At 50.6% G+C, this 20,588-nt stretch overlaps 3 protein-coding genes across 7 annotated transcripts; 2 read left to right on the top strand and 1 right to left on the bottom strand.

Moving 5' to 3' along the window:
- Positions 1-540: 540 nt before the first annotated feature.
- Positions 541-3,739, bottom strand: TCF19 (transcription factor 19). The gene is made up of 3 exons (XM_039851235.1): positions 2,768-3,739; positions 1,512-2,067; positions 541-1,243 (listed from the first exon to the last, which is right to left on the bottom strand). The coding sequence occupies exons 1-3, from the start codon at positions 2,898-2,900 to the stop codon at positions 1,132-1,134; spliced, it is 801 nt and encodes a 266-aa protein (XP_039707169.1). The 5' UTR covers positions 2,901-3,739; the 3' UTR covers positions 541-1,131.
- A 441-nt stretch (positions 3,740-4,180) lies between these two features.
- CCHCR1 (coiled-coil alpha-helical rod protein 1) lies at positions 4,181-16,782 on the top strand. Of its 5 annotated transcripts, none has more exons than XM_039851230.1 (18): positions 4,181-4,323; positions 5,289-5,421; positions 5,500-5,713; positions 6,978-7,281; positions 9,262-9,425; positions 9,530-9,665; positions 9,836-9,946; positions 10,132-10,281; positions 10,802-10,912; positions 11,017-11,123; positions 13,251-13,363; positions 13,539-13,584; positions 13,714-13,850; positions 13,979-14,167; positions 14,249-14,350; positions 15,787-15,938; positions 16,048-16,216; positions 16,467-16,782. In XM_039851230.1, the coding sequence occupies exons 2-18, from the start codon at positions 5,406-5,408 to the stop codon at positions 16,577-16,579; spliced, it is 2,334 nt and encodes a 777-aa protein (XP_039707164.1). In that variant the 5' UTR covers positions 4,181-4,323; positions 5,289-5,405; the 3' UTR covers positions 16,580-16,782. The 5 variants fall into 5 exon arrangements, with proteins under 5 accessions (XP_039707164.1, XP_039707166.1, XP_039707163.1 ...); XM_039851232.1 differs by having other exon boundaries at positions 4,211-4,323; positions 5,355-5,421; XM_039851229.1 differs by lacking the exon at positions 4,181-4,323 and adding an exon at positions 4,514-5,061 and having other exon boundaries at positions 5,355-5,421; positions 16,090-16,216.
- A 125-nt stretch (positions 16,783-16,907) lies between these two features.
- On the top strand, positions 16,908-19,995 carry PSORS1C2 (psoriasis susceptibility 1 candidate 2). The gene is made up of 3 exons (XM_039851236.1): positions 16,908-18,308; positions 18,578-18,679; positions 19,343-19,995. Exons 1-3 carry the CDS (start codon positions 18,278-18,280, stop codon positions 19,696-19,698), a joined length of 489 nt encoding a protein of 162 aa, XP_039707170.1. The 5' UTR covers positions 16,908-18,277; the 3' UTR covers positions 19,699-19,995.
- The last annotated feature ends 593 nt before the right edge of the window (positions 19,996-20,588 follow it).

The following is a 20,588-nucleotide window of genomic DNA, read 5'->3' as shown; positions in this document are numbered from 1 at the left end:
AACAACCAATGGGTTAGGTTGATCCACACTGGACCAGGTCAGCATCTGCTTTAGCTGGTTTACCAGGCTTTCTCTTCCCTGGCAGTACAGGCACGCCTTGTTTTATTGCACTTCACAGGTATTGCATTGTTTTACAAATGGGAGGCAAGACCTTCCACCAGTAAAAAGATTACAGCTCACTTTATTGAGGTGATCTGGAACTGAACTGCAACATCTGAGGTATGCCTGTACCGGTGAAATTTGTAAAAGTTCTGCCAGCTACATGATACTGACCAAATCTCAATTACCTTATTTTAATGGCAGTAGATCTGTTTTCTTTAAACTAGAAACCTTAATTACCTGGATTCCTTTTTTCCCATTTCCCACATCCAGCTCATCCTATATATTTGCACTTTTTCAGTGAACAGGTTTGTTTTTCTCTGCCTTTTTCACTCACCTCCCCTTCCCCTAAGGATTCACAATTTCCAAACATTTCTATATCCATTCTCCCAAGAATTGGAAAGCGAAGAATATTGGACCCACAAAAAGAATAACTAGCAGTGAATGAAGCTGCTTGTACTTTATTTGAAAATGAAAGCGAACCTCTGAAAAGCCATGATACAAATATGGTCAGTGGTGGGACATCCACAATGTAAGGAAGTCTGGGGACTGTGCTCTAGGTTTGCCCAAGAATGCCTTAGGTGATACCATCCAAGAACCTCAAGAACTCACTCGTTCAGGTCCGGAGCTTACATCTTCCCAGGCATGGTCTCTGCAATTGATGAGTGCTCTCATCACAGACATTCTAGTGTCCTTAACAGCTAACAGTGGGAATTTTCAGTTCATTGGCAACTTCCTGAAGGCAGCATTATCTTTAGCAGGAAACCATCTCTTCTGTTACCTTGGCCATGAGGACCTGAATCCATAGCAATGGACTGTAGTCATTCCCTCCTGAGCAGGCAAGGGGGTTATTTCTTAGGGCTCACTGGCATTCCACTGTGTCCACTCATAGCTTGGAGGTGCCACTCATCCCTTGGTGGAGGGCCTTAGGTCTGGATGCCCACATGACACCTTGCACACTGGAAGTCAGCCTCCCTAGCAGCCTGGATGCTGCAGACAACACAGGCCACATGGAACCAGACGTTACAACCATCACGCTGTCTCTTCTTGGGGAAGGCAGCAACAAGAGGCTGCACAGGGCTCCCTGCCCCCAACTGCACGGGGGTTGCTCACTGTGTACTTCAGAGGATGCCCATGATGGTTTCTGAAGAAAGCGACACAAAAACCAGGGTCACTGGAAACCTGTAAGAGAAGGCTAGAACTCCCCTGGATGACAACATGGAGGACCTAGATACTCACTAAACTAATGGTAAACCTGGTTAATAGAGTTAACCCAGGTCTTGCCATTCCAATATCTGTGCTCTGTCCACCTCTCCTCTCCAACCCCTGAGTAGAGGGCCACCTCCCAACCCAAGGCTCTAAAAAGGAATCAAAAAGCAGTGAAATGTTGAGACAAGGATCTCTCCACTTACCCACTAGGTGTCAGTGGGGTTTTCTCTACACGGAGTTTCTTCCTGGGCTCTCTCTGGACTGGTGAGCTCTCAGGAGCCTCTCTCTCATCATCCAATTCTGCCAACACTCGGTGAGCCGATTTCCTCCTATTTCTTGGGGGTGGGGCAGAAGGCGTGGTGTCCACCTCCTCAGGGGGAGTGGGAGCAGGCAGGCTCTGTGGCCCACCCCTAGTCCGGGAGAAGGTGAGAGGCTGAGGCTGGAGCTTGCTGAGGCTGCCAATGGAGTTGAGGATCAACGTGGCTTTTGGAGCAGGGGACAGGGTGCTGAGGGGGCGCTGTGGAGCCCCCTTGGGGGGCAGCATGGGCCAGAAACCAGCCCTGGTTCCCTCTTCTCCCCTAGACCGTGGGATGGTAATGGCAGCAAAATCTTGAGGTTTGACATGGACTTGCTGAAACATGAAGTAAAACTCTGAGGGGCTGCTTCCTGGGGGCCCTTCAGGGCCAAAGGTCAGAAGGTCATCATCACTCAACTCCAGCCTGTGACCCCTTGGGAGTCGAACATTATTGACCAAAGTACCTGTTGATGGTGGAGCACCAGACAGATAACAGAGAATGACAAAGTTAACCTCTTTGTGCCTCATTTTCCTTGTCTAAAATGGGGATGTTAATGCTCATTTACATTCAATGCATTTAAAACAGCGCCTGGTTCAGTAGTCAGCATTAAAGGAATATTGGCTACTATAGTTATTTAATCCTCACAACACTCTCCAAACAGACCTTACAAAGTCTCCCATTTTACTAAGTCCCAGAAAAAGTGAACTGACAGGCCTGAGGTTTCACCTGGTGCCAGTGGCAAAACTCAGATGTGAGCCCAGGCCTTCTGAGGCTGGCTGTGACCTCCAACTCAGGGAGTAAGACACATGCCCATATCACTGAAACATAATTCAACATCCTAAATGCCCTAAGACAGGAACAAAGTACCTCAGCAAATCTGGAAACTGAGATGAATCTGAGCTTGGCTCCTAAATGGCCCCAGAACATCACTGTGATATTTCCCTGATGATGCCCCAGGCCCTGGATCTACATCCCATCCCCATATGAGCTAAACCAGGACCATTAAGAGTCAGCCCTGCAGAGAGCTTCTGAAACTGCAAACTTTGGGTGGGAAGACAAGAGGTCTGGAGTACAACCGTCCATCTAATCTGATAGTTTGTGGGGCAGGCAGGGTTCCTGAGGAGCCCCTTAATCATTCCAACCTAGAACTGTCCACTGCTCACCTTGGTTGCTATGGTCCTCCAGGCTTACCCTCCAGTCATCACCCCGGAGCTCAAGGTGAAGCTCTGCGTGGACTCCAGAGATTAGGCCAGGCTCCTGTTGGGGCCGCGGGGCCACATCACATAGGTCAGCCATGAGGCCCAAGGATAGATATAGCCAGCCCCGCTTGGGAGATGGACTGTGTAGAGGTCACCGCCCCTGCTGCATCCTGTGCACAGCAGCTGAGAGCAGGGCAGCATGGGCACTGACCCCTCTGCACCACCTCTTCCACTTCAGGAATCCATCACCTTTCCCACTCCTGAGCCAAGCACCGTGGCTTAAGTTCTCTTTTCGTCTGATGCAAACTTGAGCTATGCTTTGTGCAATTTTGACTTCGAGCACACTTCCTGAGCCGTGTAAATTCAGAGTGCAAGGATCCTAGGCATGCGAGGCAAAACTGGCCATCAAGCAGCTTTGAACTGAAAAATTCTGGGAAGATCACAGTACAGTGCAAAAACGAACATGGCCTATGGAATCTTAGATGAAATGGATCCTCAGCCTGCAAAATACTCAGGGATCCTTCAGTATGTGCAAGGCAATATACATTAGGCAGCTTCTGGAGAAGTGCAAACTGTAGCTGTGTGTATTGGGGGGGGGTCTTACTTTTGTGCAATACTAACTTGTCACACCTCAATATAATTTGGAAAAAAAGAAGCTTCTTCCTGTCAGACCTGCTTATCCACATAGAGTAGGCAGACCTCCTGCTCTTCCGCGCCTTGCTCTTCTGGCCAGTCTCTCGCTCGTAGTTAGCTTGAACCCCAGTGGGAAGTGACTCCACTGTCACCCTCCAAAAAGGCAGTGCAAACAGGCCCCCCTGAGTTCTCCAACAAAGCAGATCTAAATTCCAGCTTCTCCGGGGGGGATAAAACCAGAAAAAAAGACCTCCCCTAGATCCTGCAAACCTAGCCTTTTCCCTCCCCGCCCCAGCCCAGTTTCAGATCTACCGCGCGGTGCAGTCTCGGAGTGGTCTCCTCTCGCGGTAGTGCCAGCCTGTGCGGCGTCCCGGGACCCCTCGGGATGGGCCTGGCCTGATGCTCCCGTGGTTATTTGACAGCTAAGAAGTCGGACCAGGAGAGGCGCGGCCTCCGCGCACGTAGAGCGCCGACCCCGCCCCCGGAATGCCGAGGGCTGAATTTCGCGCCAGAGAGCCCAAACCCCTCCGTACCGTTCCTGATTGGCCAGCTCCTTGTGTCCTTTTCCTTTCCGTTGGGCAGGGCGCTGTCAGGACCCCAGATGTCCCGCCTACCACTTTTTCTGATTAGTCCACAAGTTTTCCCGGGTTCCCGGAGTTGGGAGGAGCCGCCAGGGCGCGGAGTTGCCCCGACTCCGTAATTGAGACTGGCTTTAGACACTACTGCGCCTGCGTGCACCTCTTCCCCGCCTTTTTCCTGGGTGAAACCCAGTTTTAGAGTGACCCGCCAATGGGCCCGCTCTGCGCAGGCGTGGTCAGGGGCGTAGGCCGGCCCGGGAGCGAGGTGTAGGGGGTGTGGCCTAAGGGCAAAGGGGGTTCTCGCGCAAGGTGAGGGGATATTCGGGAAGAGTCGGTTGGGGGCGGGAAAGGGTTTAGAGGGTTCGAGGGTGGTTCAGGGTTCATAGGAAGAGGGGTTCAGGGACCTTGTAAAAAAGGAGTAGCAGATGAGGGTGGTCGAACAGCCCAGAGCTCAGGGTCTAGCAGGGTGAGGACGCTCTGGTGTCGGGGGAGGGGAGGATCAGGGGAGGCTGTTGAGAGTGAGAGTGAGGGAGCAGAGTAATCCCTTCAGTATATAAGCAGATTAGGATATAGGGAGGGAGGGGGATAGGAATCCCAGATTGCAGGAAAAGTACATGAATTTGGGTGGGAGACCTTGAAGAGTCCTCTCTATTCTCTGGGACTCTGGTGGAGAGGAATGTGGGTAACAGGAATGGAAGCTAAGGGGATAGTAGAGAAACTGAGAGAAAGTTGCTGGAAGGGTTTGGGTGAGATGTCAGGAAGCTGGCTTTTCTGTCAAGGGATCTAGGCTGCCTGGATTCCCAAGGGCCTTGAGGAGGCATCCTGCCCTACATGTGGCCGCATTCATCAGGGGCCAGTCCTTGGGCCAACACTTTAACAGGGAAGGACCCGGGAGTCCTGTCTTGGTGGCGTCTGGATGGGCTTCCCCAAGGCCTTGCTGAGCCATGGAGAGAACTCTGGAGATTGGGCTCCCCGCCCCTGCACTGCACATCTCTTTTCTCACCTCCGACCTGGAATGACAGAGACTGTAGGAACTTAAAGAGGACGGTAAAGGCACTGTCCAGACCCTAAAAGTTTGAGTAAAGCCTAAGAGCTCCCTCTCAGCCTTCTCAAATTCTCACCATCTCATGGTTATTTGCCGTAGTTCAATCAGGAACCAGGTTGGGTCAAACAAGTGATGTTCGGATATTCCTACTTCTTTTAGGAAGTAGGAAAAGAACTTAGGGTCCGGTGGACCTGGCTGTTATTTAAGGATTATGACTTTGTTATTTTAGGGGCTTTCTCTTTGGAAAGTGGCTTGAAAATTGAATTGGAGTGCCCTTGTTTCTCCTATTGTCCAGGGGAACATAGATGGCTGGACACAGAATCTAGAGACTTCAAATAATGTGGAGATGTTTCGACCTTCAGGTCAGTGGGACCAGGCACAGGGACTGGTGATTGTCTCTCCCTGAGAAACTGACCATTTTTGTACTTGCGATTCCTCAGGTGCCTCTGGGCTCATTCCTCCATCCCACTTCCAAGCTCGGCCCCTTCCAACCGTGCCAAGAATGGCTCCCACCTGGGTCTCAGACATTCCTCTGGTCCAAACCCTGGCCCATCAAGATGTCTCAGAGAGGCGGCCAGACAACCAGAGATCTCAAGCGATCATGTGGGAACAGGATCTTTCTGGCAACGGACAGGAGCCAGGGTGGAGAGGCAGGTAGGCGTTCACTGTCACTGTTTTCTCAGGCTTGCTTGTCAGTGACCTCTTTACTGAAATAGGTTCCTTGCCCTATTTCAGACCTTAGTTCCATAATTTGTTCATTTTTCCATGAACAATTATTGGTGCATACAATGCACAAATAATAATAAGGCAGTGTGCTAGACACTAGGGATAGAGATAACAAAAATGAATTGGAGAGATCCTGATATCAAGGAGTTTAAAATCCTAAGGGAAGAGACAGATTGACCAACAGCTGATCATAATAAGCATGGTATTAAGGCAAGATGAAGAAATTCAGACTAGGACTGTGTACTATGCTTGTCTGGATTCGTTCTGACAGAGTACATGCTGTTGGAGCTGGCTGTGCTATTTGTTGATGTGTTGTCTGTAAAAACTTTTATTCTTAATGTCTCGTGTGTCTTCCCAAATGTTCTGTATTGTCATTTTGCCATTGTGCTCTCAAGTGGGATTGGAAATGGATCTACCTTGCACCCCATCAAAGAGGAAGGAGCATGATGACGAAGGAGGAGCACTGGAGTGGGTGTGAGGAGATGGAGATTCTCTTCTTAGTTAGGCTACCTGCTAAGGGTCCTTTCGCCAGTCACTTAATTTCTCTAGGCTACAGTTCACTGCTTTAAAAAAATTCTGTGGTTCTAGGCCTCAGTGAGGGAGCTGTGCCAACAACTGTTATAAGCTGCTTTAAACTTATTTTGATGCCAATAGACTGTTCTCTAAAGGTCAGGACTATGTAATTTATTGATGTGCTGCCCTCTCACTACTCATACAGTATACCTAACACTCAATAAATGCTTTTAACCAACACCTGGCCTCGCCATATTGATAATGGAAGCCATGAGCTCTCTTTCTCTATATCTCCCTCAAACTTTTCCTTGCCCTTGAATCAGAATTCAGAAGTCTCTGCATGTACTTCCAACCTCTTCAATTCAATGTGTGGCCTTATGATGTGCGCATTTGATGTTTAAGACATCTACCTATACATGTAGCTCTCTCTAGACAACCATGTCCCTCCCATGATCTCAGCTAGCTTTTAGGTCCCATGAGCCCAGACACTGGACCCAATAGGCTTAGTAGGGCCTCAATGAATGATGATGGTGATGGAAATGCAGAGATCTCATGGTCCAACTTTGTCTCCCCATCTCCCTACCTGGGAGCAGAGGGATCTCTTCTGTCTGCACATATGCCCATGGTCACCATCCCAGCCCCAGAGACAAGCCCCCCCTTTGCTAACCTGTCTTTGAAGGTCCATGGAGCTGCAGGGGTCACAGGCCCTGAGCCAGCAGGCTGAGTTGATCTCTCGGCAGCTGCAAGAGCTGCGGCGGCTTGAGGAGGAGGTCCGGGCCCTGAGGGAGACCTCGCTGCAGCAGAAGATGAGGCTGGAGGCCCAGGCCATGGAGCTGGAGGCCCTGGCACGGGCGGAGAAGGCCGGCCGAACTGAGGCTGAGGGCCTGCGTGCCGCCTTGGCCGGGGCCGAGGTTGTCCGGAAGAACTTGGAAGAGGGGAGCCAGCGGGAGCTGGAGGAGGTTCAGAGACTGCACCAGGAGCAGGTGAATCGGGGCATGGGAAGGGCTTAGCTTCACAGTGGGTGAAGCAGAGAGCAGGTATCGAAGAAAAGGCCCCATGAGCAGCGGAGTGATGAGAAGATGTTTGGTGAAGGTGAAAAAACAGATGACCTGGAAAGAGGGAGACCTTGGGTGTTTTGGTCTTATTCAGATTGCAGTCATTCCCAGGATTCGGGTGACCACCTACCACCTGAAGCCCTTTTCTCCTTTCCAGTAGGAAGTAGTTTGTCTTCCTACTTTAGTTCAGGTACCCAATTCATCTGGGAGCGCTGGGGGTGGGGGGTGACAGGAGGATGGTAGGAATGGGGTCCTAAGATGGACTGGGAAGGGGAGATTGTTCAGTCGGTAAGCATTTATCAGTCTGCCATCCCTGAGACAAGGGTGAGCACATCAGCCTGAGTTCCTGGCCCTTGTGAGTGAAGCTGATAACCTTTTTGGGGGACACACACGTTTATGCTTAATTTAATCTTAATTAGTTAGTTGCAATTGGGAGAAGTGCCATGAAGGATAAGGGAGCCCTAACCTGGTAGGGGTGTTAAGGAAGGCCACCCTAATCAGTCAACATGTTAAGAAAAGGTACCATAAAGATATTGGAAGAAAACCTGAGTGAATTCATTTGTAACCTTGGAATGGGGAAGATCTTTACATATGAATCAAAATCCAGAGCCATTAAAGAAAAGATTGGTACATTGACTTTATAATACTAAACTTAGGAATGACAAAGTAAAAGTAAAATTAAAGGACAGATGATAAACTAAGGAAAAATATTTGCAGCTTGTATCACAGGAGGAGGCTAATATCCCTAGTATATAATGTGTGTCTGGAAATTGATAAGGGAAAGACGACAATCCAGTCAGAAAATGGACAAAAGAGATCGTTCAAAGAAAAATATAAATGGCCTTAAGATTCATGAAAGATTCTTAAAGATAAATAGACATTTGTGCTGAATAGAGGTTGGCTGGTGAGGAGGCAATAGGAGTTGGTGTGACACCGGGCAGCAGGTGCGACAGGAGGAGGCCGGAGGGGCTTGAGTGTAGGAGATGAGAGGGGGCTCTGGATGGTGGTGCGGCAAGGCCTCAGGGCCCATTCAGAACTTCATCTTAAGAGCAACGAGCAACTAGTCAAAGGTTTTAAACAGGAAAATGACATGATGAGATTGGCATTTTATGTCTCAAAAGACCAGTTTTGTGATATATGTCCAAAAAGATCACTCTGACTATGGTATAGAAATAGGGCCAAAAAGGGCAGACCAGAAATGAGGGCAGTGATTTCTCTCCATCACCATCTATTCCATGACTCCTTCAGAGTCCCTGACACCGTTATCACTGTCGAGGTACAGTGAGAAAAAGACAAGATTCCCACCTTTCTGGAGCTTCCTTTCAAATGAGATGTGCAGACAGTAAGATCATCTCAGATAATAATCAGTGCTGGAAGGACAGAGCATGGTGGGTAAGGATTGGAGGGTCCAGGGAGGCCTTCCTGAGGAGGTGACCTGTATCCACCCCGCCCCTTCCCCTGCCTCCTACCTGAATCTGAGGAGCTGGGGAATTGGGAGAGCAATAGGAGATGGGCTCAGAGAAGGGGGCAGAAGCCAAGGTACAGCAGGCTTCACAAGCTGAGGGAAGAAGCTGGGTTCTGCTGAGAATTCCACTGCAGGTTTTTAAAGACTGGTCAGAAAATAGTTGCTGTTGTCCAGGCCAGATATGAGGGTAGCTTACCTCAGGTTGGTGATTGTGGAGGTGAAGAGAAGTGAAGATAAGATTTGCGGGGAGATCTGACCGGAACTGTTGATGAATTGGAGAGTGATGGGGGAGTAAGGCCCCAGGGACTGTCTCCATTTGCCATTCACAGTTGGGTTGTCTAAAGTCCCAGAAAGTGGGAGGAGACAAGGGCAAAGCAGTGAGATTTGGAAAGCCCAGATGTGGGAGTGACCCGGCCCCTGCTGAGCCCTGTCTCTCTCTGCAGCTCTCCTCCTTGACACAGGCTCACCAGGAGGCTCTTTCCAGTTTGTCCAATAAAGCTGAGGGTTTGGAGAAGTCTCTGAATAGTCTGGAAACCAGGAGGGCAGGGGAAGCCAAAGAGCTGGCTGTGGCCCAGAGGGAGGTTGAGTTGCTGCAGAAGCAGCTGAGGTACGTGGGGAGTGGGGGGCCCATGGGGAGCCCAGCAGTTGGTGGGTGGGGTGGATCTCTGGATTGCCCTGCTAATGGCTACCCTATTCCCACCCTAAACCTAGCAAAACCCAAGAAGAGTTAGAGGTTCAGGTGACCTTGGCTGAGAATCTAAAGAGATATGTGGGGGAACAAGTACCTCCCGAGGTCCATAGCCAGACGTGGGAGTTGGAGCAACAGGAGCTTCTAGAAACTGTGCAGGTGAGAAAGTGCAGGGTACATCTTTATGGGAGTTGGAGGTGGGGTGGGAGGGCTCAAGGCTCAGGTCCTGGGAGAGAAGAGCCCCCTGGAGAAGAGCACAGTCCCCAGTAGAGAAGGCAGTGCTGTTGAGGGTTCAGACAAGCCACTCTCCCTCCCTTTCCCCCTGGCAGCACTTGCAGGAGGACCGGGACGGCTTGCACACGACAGCAGAGCTGCTGCAGGTGCGCGTGCAGAGCCTCACACACATCCTCTCCATGCAGGAGGAGGAGCTGGCCAGGAAGGTAGGCCCCTGTGGGTGGAGGGGTTGGCATGCTGCCAGACCCTGCTGAGATTTCCCCGCCTCCACCCCCCTGCAACACCTCTTTTTGTTGTGTCTCCTGTTGCTTGGGCAGGACAGAGAAAAACCAAGATGCTACCCCCTTCCTCTGTCCCCCAGAAGCCCACACTGTCATCCTCCTCTCTGCAGGTTCAACCTTCAGATTCCCTGGAGCCTGAGTTCACCAGGAAGTGCCAGTCCCTGCTGAAATGCTGGCGGGAGAAGGTGTTTGCCCTCATGGTGCAGTTAAAGGCCCAGGAGCTAGAGCACAGAGCATGTGTGGAGCAGCTGAAGGGACAGGTCATTTGTCCCTCTTGCCATATTCTTTCCCCCAACTTGCTCCTTACGTAAGGGATTGCATTCAACAAATATTACTGAATGGCTACCACATGCTGGGAACACAGCCCTGAACAAGGACAAGTACCTGCTCTCAGGAGCTTAGGTTCTGGAGCAGATAGACCCACAACAGGCAATCAGACAATTAGATAATGTCAGGTAATCATGTGTGCTGTGAAGAAAAAGGTGGACTAGATGATCATGTGACTGAGAAAGACTGGCGGGGGATCAGCCTTAGGATGGTCAGGGACGGCCTTTCTGAGGAGGTGGCATGTCCAGGGCCTTGTGTGGGTCACAGGGAGTTTCCTCAGGGTCTGGGCACATCGAGCAGGCTTCTGGAAGGAAACCTTGGGCTTCATTTTCAGGAACCCAAGCTGCTTGTTTCCCTGCCTGGTGTTCTTTAGAGACCTCTGCATCTGCCCCTTCATTCCCAGTGCGCCCCGTACAACTTTAGTGCACTGCCCTGCCTCCTCTCTTCTCCCAGGTGGCAGAGCTCCAGGAAAGAACTGCCACCCAGAGCCAGGAGCAGGCTATCCTGCAGCGCTCCCTGGAGGACAAAGCCGCAGAGGTAGAGGTGGAGCGGATGGGCGCCAAGGTCAGTGTCTGAGACAGGCAGAGGTTAAGGGAAGACTGAGAAACCCCAGGTCTGTGGGTCAGGGCCCCAGGGAAGGAACTTTTTTCTTTATGGCATCCTTCCAGGCCCTGCAGTTGGAGCTGAGCCGTGCCCAGGAGGGTGGGCGCCGGCGGCAGCAGCAGACAGCCATGGCTGAGGAGCAGCTGAAGCTTGTGGCCAATGCTGTCAGCAGGTATCTGGATGAGGGTGGGGTGGAATAGTATTTCTGCTTCCTCAGCCTCCTAGACACCTTGGAGTTTAAGAGCCTCGGGCAAGAGGGGCTGGAAAGCTGGCCACTGGAGGATGCAGAACTAGAGGCATTTAGCACTGTAAGAGTTCCTGTGTTTGTTTTTCCTGGGGCACCTCCCTCCAGGTCACACCGGGGCCACTTGTTATGATTCCCACTGCATGTTTGGCTGGAGGTTTGGCTGAAGGTGAGGCAGTGCTTACTGCCATGGTTTGGTCCAGTAACAGCTTGAGCTAAATAGAGCATCTGGGAATATCCCCACCTTCAGTTGTTCGAAGAAGGGGAGTGGAGATACTTGGTCTTTTCTTTCTCTCTTTAAAATTTTACAGACATGCCTGGTTAGTCAGAAAAAAAATCGTCTATTTTAAAACTGTACACTTTACTGGCTTACAGATATTTCATCTAAAACATAAGAGTTTCTTTCTTAATCAATTGCAAGCCTGTGTTTCTCATACTATCTTCCTAGGTGTTTCCTTCCCAACTCCTTATATAACCTTTAGAAAGACCTGTAAAGAGAAACACAAGCTTCTTTGTGTTGGGAATCATCCCTCCTCAGCCTTGGACATTGGGGTACCTGGTCTATGAAGAGCTTTTAGCACAGTGCTGGGCTTGTCACCTGCTCTCTATAAAATGTTTACTATTACACGAGGTTCTTCTTGATGGATCAGATAACAATTTGGGGGTTAACAAAATTGTGACACAGGACAGATTCTTGCCCATCTTCTTCTGTTGGATTTGTACCTTGGGGACTAATTTAACTTTAAAAAATGATGAAAGATTGCAAACACATGTGGAATTAGAGAGGCTGGTTATGATAACCACTGCCGAACTTCAATCCATTGCACATGACCCTACCTCCAAGAGAACAGAAGGATAGCTGTGGAGAGGGTTTTACGTTGGTCACAGGACCTCACTGAAATGGTTCTTGCTAATGAATTATTGCCAAAAAGTCCACAAGGCATGAGACAACGCAAGCTTGATCTATTGCCAGGTTTGTTAGTCTCTAGATGGCTTGGAGACCTTATCAGAAAATGACTTTAATAAGAGCCACAGAAGGTGTTGGAAGCAACCATCCAAATAATTTTCAGGTAAAAGCGGTCTCTGCCTTGCTGCTGGGACGCAACCTCCAGCCTTTGTCATCTGCTTGTTTCGTACAGACTTGGACTCCCCAGGGAAGTTCGAGCCTGGCCCCTAGATGCTGCCTCGGCCCTCCCCCGGGGGCCTGTTCAGCCTTCTCAGCTTTTGTGAACCACATTGGTCCTGTTTGGGGCACAGCCAGCCGATAAAGCACATGCACCTGGCCTTCATTGTCAGAAGGGATAACTTTGATCTCTGATGCATAATAGCAATCAAAAAACAGGTTGTGAGAAAAAAGCTTCGAAGCTTGCTTGAAAAAATACACAGTTATTTAATGCCATCTTTGGGTAAGGGCCCTTTAGAAAACTGATGGAAGCTATGGGCTTTGTTCCTTAGAAAAATGCTCATGAGTTCACACACCCTGAACATTGCACATGTGCCAGATTCTCAAAACCTGGAGAGGCATCCAGGGGCCTACAGGTGGAAAAGTCTAAATCAGCTAGAGATTAGCCAGCCTATGGACACTCGTTTTAGCCCCCGTAGAATCGTTTTTACTCAACCCTTTACTGCTTTATGGCATCTGGGTCCAGATAAGGTATGGCCCCACGAACCTCATTATTGTTTCTACTGCAGGGCTGTTATTGAAGACACTGAGTGCCAGGGCCCAGATGAGAAGCTTACCGTAGGTTTTGGGACCAGGAATAGCTGTGCTTTTCTTAAGAGCAACTGGGTCATTTTATCTGGCAATCACTAAAGGGCTTAAGCCCTCAGGTTTTCTTTTTTTATTGGCCTAGGAGCCCAGGCACAACTGGCAGAGCATAGAGTTGGGGTGCCTATCCTTGGCTTCAGCTTCTCTTTTCCCAGCTCTGATTTGCCTTGCCTGTTTTCCCCATGTTCACAGCAGTACAGGATAGAGGGAGTTGTCCTTAAAGGCACATCAAGTCCTTTTGGGAATGAGGTGGGGTTGAAGGGTCATTGACCTTGTACCTTCTCCAGCTTTCAGACCTGGCTCCAGAGCACCATGGCTGAGGTGGAGCGGGCTGCAGCCCGGCTGCCCAGCCTCAGCAGCCGAGCTAGCTATGCCGTCCGCAAGGTCCACACCATTCGGGGTGGGTAGTGCGACTGTCAGATGTGCCCTGCCCCTGCCCTGCAAGCTCTCTCATCCTGTATCCCTCCTCCCGCCTTCTCACCAGTTCATGCATCTCTTTTTCTTTTACTACCCCATCTCCCCTTTCTTCCAACCCACACTCGTCAATCCTTTCCTCTCTGCCTTTTCCCACCCAGGTCTGATGGCTCGAAAACTGACCCTTGCTCAGCTGCGCCAGGAGAGGTGAAGTTTGGGGCACAGGGATGGTGGTGGGGCTGCTGGGACCCAAAACAGTAGGACTGAGGCGGGATGGGGCTTGGGGGACAGGCAGCTGGGGAATTTCCCTGACTCTATTTCTCTTCCCTGTCTCAGCTGCCCCCCACCCCCACCAACCATGGATGTGAACCTTGAGTTGGAGCAGCTGCGGGAAGAACGGAATCGCCTGGATGCAGAATTGCAGCTGAGTGCCCGCCTCATCCAGCAGGAGGTGGGCCGCGCCCGGGAACAAGGTACACCTGGTCCTGGGGTCACTGAGCTGGTGCAGGGGCCAGAGTCAGGTGCATTGAGATAGCCAAGAAGAGGGAAGAGCTGGAGTCTAGAGCATGGAGAGGCCCGCGTGAGCACTACCCCTTCCTAGGGGAGGCGGAGCGGCAACAGCTGAGTGAGGTCACCCAGCAGCTGGAGCAGGAGCTACAGCGAACCCAGGAGTCCCTGGCCAGTGTGGGGCTGCAGCTGGAAGCGGCTCGCCAGGGTCAGCAGGAGAGCACAGAGGAGGCTGCCAGTCTGCGGCAGGAGCTGACCCAGCAGCAGGAGATCTATGGGCAAGGTGTGCAGCATACCTGTGGAGGGTGGGGAGGGACCACAAACCAAGGCTCCCCAACACACCCCATCTGTACCTTCACTCCAGCTCTGCAAGAGAAGGTGGCCGAAGTGGAAACCCGGCTGCGTGAACAGCTCTTGGAAACAGAAAAGAGACTAAATGAGGCTCGGAGGGAGCACGCCAAGGCCGGTGAGGTTTGCCGGGGGTAGACGTGGGCTTCTAGGGAGGAGAAAGTGTGGAGACATAAGATTATTTTGAAAACTTTTTGTAAAGCTTTCTTTGAAGTATGCAGGTAATGAAATTATCAGGGAATGGCACAGTTGAATTCTCAGGTAGTGAACATACCCATGTAGCCAACACCCAGATCAAGGTGATGCAGGACGGGACTGATCCCCCCCAAGAGGGGATTCAAGTCCTGTACTGACTTATATATTGACTGCGTGCAGGAAAGAATTCAAGCACTCATCAGAGTTAGAGACGAAAGGAAAGTTTATTAAAGAAGGAATAACGTTTCATAGAGCGTGGTCGCCTCTCAGAGACAATGAGAGGGACAGAGAATGAGAGAGACCCCAAGTGTTTGGGGAGTTCAATTTATTTGTCATTCTTAGTTTCTATGAATTACAATTTAAAGACTTTGTTTACCTGTTTTTCTTTCGTGATATGGGTATGCAGCGTTGAAAGGTATGGGTATGCAATGTTAAAGGTGTAGGTATGCAAAGTTAAAGGCAAGCTAGCAATTTGTTCTATAGGTTCCCTATGATCAGGCCTTTGGGAATGAATGGTTGGGTTTGTGTAGGATACGACTTTCTTAAAGACTTTGTTTTCCTTTCATGGTCTGGGTAAATGGTTTGTTAGCAATCCCAATAGGAATCTTTCTTTGTTCTGTAAGATTCCCATGGTCTGGCAGCACATTGCAGGCTCTGAATACAACTAACTTGATTTAATATTTAGTTCTCATGCCTCTTCCCTATATTAAAGTGACCAGCCCAAGAGCCCGCTGAGCCTTTCCCAGTCACTCCCTCCACAAAGGCAACCAACATCTGACGTCTCCCACCAATGATTATTCCCATCTTTTTACTAGGAAAAATTTTAAACACCTAGACAAGTTAAAAGAATCATACGATGGATACTCATGTCTTCTCAAACTCAGTGAAGCACTTATTAACCTTTTGCCATGTTTGCTGTCTATTTCTGTATACACACACACTGATACATGCATTTTGGGAGAATTATTTAAATTACAAACATGATTGTTGATCTGCATCTCCTATAAAGAGGAAAGTTTCCTGTATAATGTCAATACTATTGTCACACTTTAAGAAAATGGACATTAATTGTACACAATAGAGTATCCATCCAGTCTGTATCCAGATTTTCCCTAAGAGACTCCAGGAAGGTTTGGGTGTGGGGAACGTATTTTGGATGCACAGATTCATAGGCTCCTAGAATATCAGCCATCTCTCCCATGGTACAGAAGAGACAGAGTCACAGAGTATAAGTGGCTTCCCTGAGTCACAGAGCTGGGGACCCAGCGTTCTTGCCCATCATTCCAACCCTGTTTTCATAGTGCCTTGCTGCCTCTGGGCTGCTCCACACCTGTCCCCTCTGTCCTGGCTTCTCCACAGTGGTCTCCCTGCACCAGATCCAGCGCAAAGCCACCCGGGAAAAGGAGCGGAACCAGGAGCTAAGGCGCCTACAGGATGAGGCCCAGAAGGAAGAGGGGTTGCGGCTGACCCAGCGCCTGCAGGAGCTAGAGAGGGACAAGAACCTCATGCTTGTAGGGGAAGGCAGAGAAGGGCCTTTGGGCTGATGGGGGAGTAGAGGTGTGGAAGGAGGAGTGGGAGGCTCTGCCTGGGCTAGGTGGCGTTTAACCCTCTCCTTCCCAGGCCACCTTGCAGCAGGAGGGTCTCCTCTTCCGTTACAAGCAGCAGCGACTGTTGGCAGTTCTTCCTTCCCTCCTGGATAAGGGGAAATCTGTTGAGTCCAGCCCCAGGCCTTCAGGGTCTTCAGCACCTTTACCTCCAGCAGCAGCACTCTCCAGGGAGTCCATAAAAGGTAATGGTCTGAGTAGGAAGGAGCAGAAGAAGGGTGGGGTGTGGGCTTCAGGAACCTCTGTCCCAGACACTCTTGAGTGCATGAGCATTGTTCTCTGTGACCCTTGGAGGCCCTCAGCCTCTTTTATCCATGCCAGCCTTGCACCAGAGAACCTCCTCCCTCATAACCCTCCCATCCTATGACAGCCCTGTTCCTCTGCAGGACAGCCTTCTCTTGTCTGGCTCCTATCCATTGGGGTCTTTTTTCCCAGGATCCCTCTCTGTCCTGCTCGATGACCTGCAGGGTCTGAGTGAGGCCATTTCCAAAGAGGAAGCTATTTCTCAAGGAGACAATCCAAACTCTCCTGCTCCCACCTGCCATTGAGCAGCTGGGAGCTTGGAGCAGCCGGGAGCTTGGAGCAGCCGGGAGCTCAAGGGGGACCCAGGAGGGCCAGGAAGATTGTGGAGAAGTGGGGTGGGGTTTGGGGATACCAGCCCAGCCCTCTTCCTCATCCACGTGCCCTGGGAGACACTATCCACCAAGATGTCTGTGAATTCTGTGGTTTAATAAAGATGGTGACAGTAGGAGCTATTGTTTAAACATGTTGTCTCTGGGAATACAAGGGACTTTTCCTTGCAGCCGCCTCTCCAGGAAATGCGAGCAGTCCCACACACAGCTCTTTCTCTAGATGGTATTTTTGTCAAAACCCCTTTCCTAGGCTGCTTGGGGGAGTTTTTTGAGAAGCTCCAGGTTTTCTTTATTCTCTACTTCTGTTTTAAAACTCTTTTGGAAAATGATTAATGCCGGGAGTGAGGAAGATAAAACATTCACTCATTCAAAAGGAATCTCAGAGCCAGGCAGTGTCCTAGATCCAGGGCCACAGTGGGGGCTTGACGGGCAGGTCCTTGCTACTAGGTGCTTACATTCTAGTGGGAGACTAAGACGTTGGACAAGTACTAGAATGAACAAACGAGCATTTCAAACATGTGCCATGAAGAGAGTAAACAAGAACGGTGTGATAGAAACTGACTCTTTGGGCCATGGCATCATCAGATGAGGGGACAGGAAAGGCCTCTCTGAGGAGGGGTGATTGTGCTGAGACCTAAGTAGAGTGGAGCAAGCTGTGCAACCACTGGAAGAGGTGTTCCTTGCAGGGGTGGGCAAGGGCAGAGGCCAGGAGGGGGAGTGAGGGCAGGTGCTGGGGAGTGGTGTGCGATGGCAAGACAGGACTTATTCTGAGTCAGTAGAAAGCTCTCAGAGTACTTTTCAAACAGGGAAGTAGCCACACAATTCGATTTGCATTTTTAAGAGACATGTTGGCTGGCTATGGAGGACTGGATGTTGGTGTGGGGCTGGATGAAGAGACCGATTAAGGGGGTATGGGGGAGGCTGGGAGAGATGGTGCTCCAGTATGGGGCGTGGACTGGTTTGGCTGCTTCTAGGTGAGCCACAGAGGGACAGTGGTGTCCCTTACTGCTGGTGAGAGACCAGGTGGGGAACGACTTGGGGAGGAAGTGAGTTCTGTTTTGGACATTACTTCTGAGAGGTTCATTAGACCTGCAGACAGAGGAGTCCTTTTTAAGGGAATGTTCTAGCAGAATCCCTGAGAGAGACAAGATTGAGACTGAGACCTAAAAGATGAAGGGAGGAAGAAGGTGGACAGTACAGAGTTGGAGCCAAGGACCAGGAGAGGGAGCCAGAGGGGCAGGAGGAAGAATCCAGAGGGAGGAGGGATAGGCTGGGATGACTGTGGAGCTGAGGCAGCCTCTTTCTGAGCCTCTTGGCCATGACTGATGGAACCAGTTCTGAGGTGGGGAGAAGGAATCAGGATGTTCTCATATTTCCTTACCTGTAGTCACCCCAAGTGATTCCTAGATGAAATTCCTCGGATGTCACTGTTTGGGAGGTCCCCTGTATGCTTGAAGAAGGCACATACTGGAGAGGCCAGTGGAAGTTCTGAGCCCCAAGGGGGAGGGCTCAAAGAGACCAACTCCCCCTGCTTCCCAAGTGTCCTGCCCCCAGCCCTGTAATTACCCCCATGCCTGATTGCTCCCATTCCTTGGCTTCCAGTGGCTTCAAGGAATGAAAAGCGGAAGTTCATGTGATTATGGAGGTGTGCATTGATTGCTGCAGGGTGTGTATGAGGACAAGGGTGGGGTGACCAAAGTCTAGGTCATTGACAGAGCCAGGTTGGCCGCGTCCTGAGCTGGGGGACTAAAATAAGGGACGCCAACCTCAGAGGTTACACATCAGACATGGCCTTCCAAACAGGTTAGGCTAGTTAAGTTCTGATGGGATTCCTTGTGTCACTGGGCTGGCCCCTCCCCAGAGATTGGCCTCCTCCTTTCCTTCCTCCCCTATAAAGCTTCTTGGGGTTCCCAGGCACCCAGACTCAGGCCACACCTAACTTTGGGGGCCAGGAGACATCCATTATGCTCAACTGGAAGCTACTGGGGATCCTGGTCCTTTGCCTGTATGACAGAGGTGAGCTGGGAGTAGAGGTCAGGAGTACAATTTTGGGTAATGGGGATGGTCAGGATGAGACGAGAGTGACCACTAAGAAGGAATGGGATGAATTGGATGCATAGAGATAGAGGAGATTCTGGGAATTCACAAGAGGTCGGGAAGACACATGTAGCTCTGAATAAATGTTTTGCTGGTTGGGGTGTAGCTCACTGTGGAATTCAGATGTGCTGAGCTGAGACCCATGTTGAGAGTGGTGGTCATTGTAGAGATGGGGGCTGGGTGCCGCATGAGGCCAAGGTGTAGACCATTTGGGGGCTGCAGATCAGCATAGGGGCCATGCCGGCAGGTGCCGCATGAGGCCAAGGTGTAGACCATTTGGGGGCTGCAGATCAGCATAGGGGCCATGCCGGCAGGGCGTCCCAACCAGGGTTGGATAGACCTTATTTGGGGTGGTCTGTCAATTTAAAGCTCAAGTTAATCGTTCAGGACAGGTTTTATGTCATTTTAAGATCACTTCGGTAGTGATCTTGTGTAGAGAGCTCTTTGAGAGTTACTTCTAAGGTCTGTTTGTGGGATCAGCTCAGGCAGATCCCAGACAGGCTGTGCCTCCTGGGTCTGTAGCTGGGCGGTGGCTGGATCTGGCCCTTACCACCTCTTACCTTTCTCCTTCCTTCTCTATAGGTATCTCAGGCAGTGGAGACCACCCCCTTCCCCCACCCACAGATGCCAGAGAGGGGGAGGGCTCCCCAACATTGCCTCAGGGTCCCCCAATCCCTGGTGAACCCTGGCCTGGGGCACCTCCTCTCTTTGAGGACCCTCCACCTCCAGGCCCCATTCGTCCCTGGAGAGACCTGCCTGAATCTGGAGTCTGGCCTCCTGAGCCTCCTAGAACTGATCCCCCTCAACCTCCCCGGCCTGACGATCCCTGGCCAGCAGGACCCCAGCCTCCGGAAAACCCCTGGCCACCTGCCCCCGAGGTGGACCATGGGCCTCAGGAGGAGCCTGACCTAGATCCCCCCCAGGGAGAGCACAGATAACCATATCTCCCAGAGGCATCTGGGTCTCCAGGCAGAGTGCACCCAAGCCCATCTCTACCTTCTGATTACTCTTGAATTCGTCCCGGTTTAGCCTAACTTCTTAATTTCCTTCCTCATTCCAGTCCTCTCCCCTCTACTTGCCTCCCACCTTCTCTTCCCTACCTTGTACTCCTGGGGCCCCAGCTGGCTGCCCTGTGGTCTCTGCTGCCTCCTGGTGGCGAACGGCTGGGAATTATCAGAAGACCGTGATGGTTCTTCCATGAAATGGAAAAATAAAAATCATGTTTTCCTAATTTTGAAGTTAGGCTGTTTCTTTGCCAATTATTAGATCTTTGAATATTCAGATGCCTTCCTCACAGCCACACACCTACAGAGACCTGGAAGTAATTGAGCTCCTGGCTTGCCCATATGCATCAAGATGTGGAGCTCAGCCACAGGGGGTTGGAAATGTAACTGTTAGAGTTATAAGGATGTTTAGACCCATGTTTTTCACATTCTGGGACCCCTATTTTGAAGAATGAGAAGCCAAGTTAAGTCATTAATTTATAGTGTGCACACCCCTGGCAAAACATGGAAATGTTCCCAGGGGCGTGTGCGCAGGACCAAGTTTTAAGGGGACCAGTTTCTATTAATATATGTGCCTCTTCCTAAAATGAGTCTGCCTGACAGCTGTGTCCTACTCCACGCCCGCCTCCAGCAATAAGCCACCCTTCTCCCACTGGGCAGATGAAGGTGAGCTCTCTCGCCCACCCAAACCCCGACCAGGGTGCTCTTCCTGGAGCCATCAAACGAAAGTCAATGGGAAATAGAAATAGCCCTTTCCATCTCATTGAGAGATACCTTTTTAATAAAAGTTTTCTTTTTAATCATTGTCAGTATTTGAAGTTTTG

This window comes from Pteropus medius, unplaced genomic scaffold (assembly GCF_902729225.1).
Source record: "Pteropus medius unplaced genomic scaffold, Ma_sr-lr_union100, whole genome shotgun sequence".
NCBI classification, from domain to species: domain Eukaryota; kingdom Metazoa; phylum Chordata; class Mammalia; order Chiroptera; family Pteropodidae; genus Pteropus; species Pteropus medius.
The sequence above is the reverse complement of the archived record's forward strand: the minus strand, read 5'-3'. Positions and strand labels throughout refer to the sequence as shown.